At 53.9% G+C, this 6,155-nt stretch overlaps 1 protein-coding gene across 1 annotated transcript in view; it reads left to right on the plus strand.

The window, feature by feature from the left end:
- Positions 1 to 1,556: 1,556 nt before the first annotated feature.
- ISX (intestine specific homeobox) overlaps positions 1,557 to 6,155 on the plus strand; it is a 14,255-nt gene continuing 9,656 nt past the window's right edge. Inside the window, exons 1-2 of the mRNA XM_011387180.2 lie at positions 1,557 to 1,584; positions 3,317 to 3,622. Of these exons, the coding sequence (XP_011385482.2) occupies positions 1,557 to 1,584; positions 3,317 to 3,622 (334 nt within the window). The remainder of the gene's footprint in view (positions 1,585 to 3,316; positions 3,623 to 6,155) is intronic.

Consider the following 6,155-nt stretch of genomic DNA (forward strand, 5'->3'; position numbering starts at 1 on the left):
GTGGGTTTCCTCCCTGTCTCTTTCCTCTCTTCCTTCTCTCCCCACATCGCAGTCGATACCCTGGTTACCGAGGAAGTGCTACTGCCCCACACATGTGGTCACACGCCTGTCCTGACACCACGCTCTAACGCAAAACCCACTTGATCGTCATGACCCCTGGCTCACAGAAACGCCCGTGGGTCTGTATTGCCTGTGGGATAAAATTCGAATCTGAAATAAACTAAAGGACCTTCCTTCACCTGGCCTCTCTCTAGCTCATCAGCCTGTTCTGCTTTCTTTATAACATTAACAAGAATGGAAGTTATATTGGGCATTTATCTGTCATCTGTTTATTGTCTGTCTATTTTCAGTGTAAGAAGAGGGAGCTCGTCTATTTTTAATACAACTATCTTTACAGCCCTCACGGTCTGGCACATCATAGTGGGTGCTTAAAAAATATCTGATGTATGCATAAATGAACAGATGGCTCCAACCTACCTTTCTAGCATGTTCTTCCTAAATACATCTTCGGAAAATAAAATCCCTCTCCTATCATTTCAACTAGTAAAAGTGCACCGTGCAGGTGTCTCTACGTGCTTGTGTGTCCAGCATCGATGAAATGAGGGAACTTGTGCGTGTGATGACTCCCCTTTCTCTCTCTTCCATCCACGTCAAATCTTTCTTCGATCCGAACGGGGACACAACCTCTTACTCCTATAAATTCCCGCAAGATCCCATCACTGACCGGTGACCACTTTCCACCTTGTCTCGCCAGCACATCTGCAGCCACATTCTCACCTCCTCACACCCCAGCGTGCGGGACCCTCCGGGCACCTAGTGGTTGGCACATAGGAGATGCTCAAGACACACTCGTGGGAAGAGCCTGCACGTGACAGCCAGCGCTGCGGTCAACCATGGGGCGATGGCTCGGAAGGAGAGCGGGCGTCCGGGTCCACACCAAGAGGGATGTTTTCTTAACTTTCCTAGAGGTGAGGCTCGCCAGAGGGAGGGTGACAGGAAATCAAACGAGAGGTTCAAAATGACAGGTGTAACTCCGTACAATGAGAGGGTTGGACTGGAGGGTCTCTAGGGATTATGGAGAAGGGAGCAGAGTGTGAGTTTTAGGGCTGGATTCGCCTGGAATGGAACACTGCTCCTGGCCAGCTGTGTCCCTGTCCTCACTCTGCACCAGCCACTACAAGTATCCATCACAGTTTTCTCTACCCCAAGTGGGAGGAAACTCCCACCTTTAACCAGCCAACGGTGGGCCAGACTTCTGGCCTCCTGACATTAAAGAGTATACAGCAGGTGCTTCATTGCGCATCCACCAAACTGGGTCATTTTCTTCCTGGCCCAGAAGGGAGCTTCATTTCCGGCCCCCTTGCATCTAGGCGGGGTCATACGACTCATCCCGGACACAAAATATGAGCAGCAGTTACATGAGCCGCTTCCACTTCTGACCTATAAAATCCCCCTAAAAAAATCTCCCCCACCTCGCCCTCTCCTTTTCCCTGGAAAACAGAGCCCAGGTTAGGACGGCAGCATCACAGATTGGAATGATCACAGTCCCAGAATGGATGGCCAACTACATCGACTATAATACGAGTGAGCAATGTTGCTCCCAAGATTTTAGGTTTCCTCGTTCCTGCAACGGAGACCAGCTGGATTGGAAAGCCTGACACTTCCGAGGGGCACGGCCCCTAAAACAGACCATGTGATCTTAACCTGTTCCCAAGTTCAGGGTAAGTCCTTCATGCTCTTGACTCACCCTCCTCAAGGAGCTAGGATCAGCCCTCTCTGCCTGCCCCCACTGCCACCCCCCACTGCCACTCCCATCCACTGAGAGCGGTCTAGACTCTAATGTCCCAATTCACATTCACGGTCTCTCCCGGGAAATCTGTCACTCTCGTACAAATTGGCTCCTCGTGGCCAGCATGGCGTCCTAGAGCTCCCCAGCAGGGTACTTAGATCAGACTGTGTCACGACGTCCACGACACCCCCTTGTTCTGGGCCTCAGTTTCCCCACCTACACCATAAGGCCTTGGAAGGCATCTACTGCTCCGATATTGCCAACAACATCTGAGAGGGATGGCCTGTGGCCAACACCCAGCAGACTGCACCCTGTTCCAGCCTCCAGCCTATACAGGACCCATAAATTCTCCTGGCTGAGTAAACACATTTTATTGGGCCTAAGGACACTTCCTGCCATCCCGCTCCTGCCTTCCCTTATCCCTCCCCAGCCTGGTCAGTTCCCCGGCACAGCCCCTCCGCAGGCCCCCCGAACCCATCTTTCGCTCCCCGCTGCCCCCTGCCCCTCTCCCCTGACACCTGCATCCCTGGCCTTAAAGAGGGTGGAGAGTTTTTTCTCTTATCAGCCGTTTTACTGCCCCCTCCTCCCTGGTTACACAGTCTCTGGGAACAGAACTCCTGGCAAGGGCAGGTCAATGCCTGTCAGCTCCCAGCCCACAGCTTACTGGGCAGAGGGACGGGGTCCCTTCCGTGCTGTCTCGGAGGCAGGTAAGGGGTGTGCAAGCAGAAGCGAAGCAGGAAGCATCCCCAAAAGCAAGGAGAGGCCGCTGGGGCCAGAAGCCCGTGGAGATACTTGTGAAGGGATGTCAGAGAGAGGAGGAAAGACAGTCAGGGCCAGACCAGAGACGCCTGGGAGGCCCAGGCAGTAGCACTAAGCCCGGGCCCAGAGAGAGCCTGACACCGCGACCCCGTGACCCCGCTCTAGCCTCCACCTGCAGGAGAGCAGAAGCACAGGTGTTCCAGAAGGCGGATTCTGGAGTCGACGGGGGGGGCAACAAAATTGGGAGAAGTCCAAGAGGGTTTCTGGGAATACCTCTCAAGCTGCAGTGTGGCCCAGGACAAATTTGGCTGCCTGGGATCCAAGGGTGGCACCCCAGCCTTCCAGAGGCCTGGAGCCGGCAGGAAAAGGCCTCAAGGCAGAGAAAGAGCAAAGGTGGGCACGCCGCCCAGCCCTCCTCTCGGGCAGGCTTCCTCTTCCTTCCAGCTCCGTGCCCTGTTTCCCACTGGCAGTGACCTCAGGAACCCCGGCCTCAGCTGGAGACTGTGCGGGCAACCACCGGGGGAAGACCCTTGCAGGAAGACCTGACCCAGTTTGGTCACGGCGACGCCCTTACGTCGTGCCGGCGTGGGCTCTGCGCCTGTGGACACAGGGTACAGCCTGTTCCAGCTCTTCCCATGTGATCTTCCTCGTTGATTCCAGGGGTGATTGGAAGTGGCCCATGGAAGTCCCCAGGAAGATGGAATCGTGCTTGGATAATCTGACATGAGGCTCCCCATCCTCCTCCTCTGTTCGCCCTCTTGATTCCAGAAGGTTCAGGGGAGGAAGTACGCCACCCTCCACCAGCATCGCCCTGGGCACACACAGAGTCCCCTTGGCCCTCCTCACAGCCACTCACGGAGAGTCCTGCTCTCTGCAGGGGTATGGAGAGGAAGAACTCGAGGTGCTGCGAGGGCCCAAAGAAGCTGGGCCTGTCCTTCTCCATCGAGGAGATCTTGAAGAGGCCTGCGGAGAGGAGGGACAGGGTCAGGCCGGACAGGGCAGGCGGACAGGGCACCGGGCAAGCAGCACCTGCAAGCTCCAGGCCAGAGAGGCCCCCACAGGACCAGCCCCACGGTGAGTGTCTTCTGGTCATTTCTTATCCATTCCTGAGTCTCTAAGACCCAGGTGGGCTCAGGCAGAGAGGAGGCTGCTCCATATCAACAGAAGAGAGGGCCCTAACTTTCAAAGAGATGCCAGGCTCTGGGCAGGTGCCTTAATTCTCTTTCTATCTAGTCCAGAACTGTTCAGATGTGACCCCCAAGGCTCAGTTCGTTGCAGAATGCAGGGACCAGGGCTTGTTTCTGTAACCAGGCTCCCCTGAGAATGCTAGTTACCATTTATTTATCCAGCATTCACAATGTGGTAGGCACTGTGCTGGAGGCCGTATGTGCCTCCTCTTTAAGTTCAGTGGAAAGGCATAATTGGAACCTGACAGATGTGGAAACTCATCTGCAAAAGAGAAGAGGTGGACGGCGTCCCCAAGTTACACGGCTAGTAAGTAGAAGACCCGAGATCCGGACCTGGTTCTGGCTGCCCCCAAACACCTGCTCGGTCCGGCATAGCTTTCTCCTTCCTAAGCAGAGTTCAGCCTGCACAGCTTCTGAAGCTTTGCTGGGCATCTGTCCACCCTGAGCACCACTACACCCCGTCCCCGGCCAGTGGCCCACCCCAGGCCATGTCCCCAAATAACAATGACCAGATCTCAGTCCCCTCCCTTAAAGCCAGTTGGAGCAAGGGCCCTGAAGTGAACACACACATCCTGCTAAGAGTCCAGACTCCACGATGTCGGTCTCAGTTCTGCCCTGGCCTGTGTAACATCAGGAAAGTCCCTTCCACCTCCAGCCTCGGTTTTATCCCAGGTGATACGGCTGAGTGAAGGAAGAGGAACCCGAGGCAGTGCTGTCTCAAGCCTCCACTGGAGTCTGATAGTCCAGTGAGCCTGAGTATCTCACACGAGCTTCCGAGTTCTCTCCCCATTTCCATCTCTTTAATACAAGGAAAGATTGGTAAGGAAGGTCAGGGGATCTCGTGATGTCCTCCGACCACACACAGAGCCCACTCCCTCCTCCCAGCCAAGTCTCCCAGGATGGGGGTTGTGCTCAGCTGCAAGCCAGGGGAAGACCCTGAAGGCCACATGTCCCCAGGGAGCGGACAGGTTGCCCTGTAGCAGAGCCTGTCAGTAGGAAAGGGTCCCCAGCTTAATTTCTGGAAGTTCATTAATATCATTCAGGTAATTCAATGAGCATTCACAGTAATGATTTCTCTGGGAGTCTAACCTCAGTCTCTCCTGCTGCAGCTACGTAGTATCCCTGACTGATCCAATACCTACAAGAGCTGGGGCCAGGCCATTTATCCACGCTAGGCCACTGCTCTGCCTCCCCAAGGGACCCGCTCCCCAAGTCTTTCCAGTCTCACAGGGATCCTCGTAATCTAAGGCTTAGACCCTCCCAGGTCTCAAGCCAATGGAAAAATCCAACTTGAAAGCACACTGAGCCCAGCTGACCGCTCACTCCTCCTGAGAGAGGAAGCCCCCCTGAAGTCGGGGGACCCTCTGAAGTCAAGGGAGATACAATCAGGAGGAAACCACTGTGTACTGGAGGCTCAGACCCTGGAAAGAGAGAGACCATCTCTGCAGCTGTCCCACTGATGACCCTTCGCAGGGAAATTGTGGCACTTGGGCGGGGGACGGAAGGGAGAGGAAGATGGACGAGGAAGAGACCACCTCAGTGGGTAAACCAGTATGGCCTTCTGGCCTTTGGAGGACCCAGATATATTCCCTCGTCTGTTCGTGAGCCATTCGGTCACTCAGAGAATAATTGCCGAGTGCTTACTCTGGGCCGAGCTGGGGGCTGAGACGGTGACGATGAATAGAACCAGATGTAGTGACCACTCACCTGGAGCGGGGTGGGGTCAGCAGCAATGAGAGCCTGGCAACACCACCTGTAGGCACCTTTAGTGCTGACCTCTGCCCATCTTATCTAGTGGAGGTGGCCAGGGTCACAGTGGAATTCTTGAGATTTGAGGAATATCCTCTAGCCATGGTCAGCAAAGTTCTTCTACAAAAAGCCACATAGTAACTTCAAGCACTAATGGTTATGTGGTCTCTGCTGCAATTACTCAATTCTGTTGACAAAGCTAAAAAGGAGGCAATATGTAAACGCACAGGTATGTTTGTGTTTCTATAAAACTTTATTTACAATAACAAGCAGAGGGCTGGATCTGGCCTTGGGCTGTAGCTTATCAACTCCTAACCCATTGGTGTGTCATTAAAAATCCTTCCCAGACCAGCCCTCCTGTATCTCGGTTCAAGTCCCATCACACCCTCCGTGTCCTTCACTCCCTAAACTCCAGGCACATGGAGTTTCTCTCCAACTTCCGATCTTTCTTGTCCTTTAAATGCCTCCAGACCTTTGCCCTTTAGAAGCCTCTGTCCTCTCTTCTTTTTTTTCTCCTTTTCCTCTTCTTCGTCTCTTCCTCCCTCTCTGTGTGGGTTTCCTGGGGTTGTTGTAACAAATTGCCACAAACTGAGGGGCTTAAAACAACAGAAATTTAAACTCTTACGGTATGGAGCCAGAAGTCCGAAACCAAGGTGTTGGCAGGGTTGATC

Source organism: Pteropus vampyrus, unplaced genomic scaffold (assembly GCF_000151845.1).
Source record: "Pteropus vampyrus isolate Shadow unplaced genomic scaffold, Pvam_2.0 Scaffold16, whole genome shotgun sequence".
Lineage (NCBI taxonomy): Eukaryota > Metazoa > Chordata > Mammalia > Chiroptera > Pteropodidae > Pteropus > Pteropus vampyrus.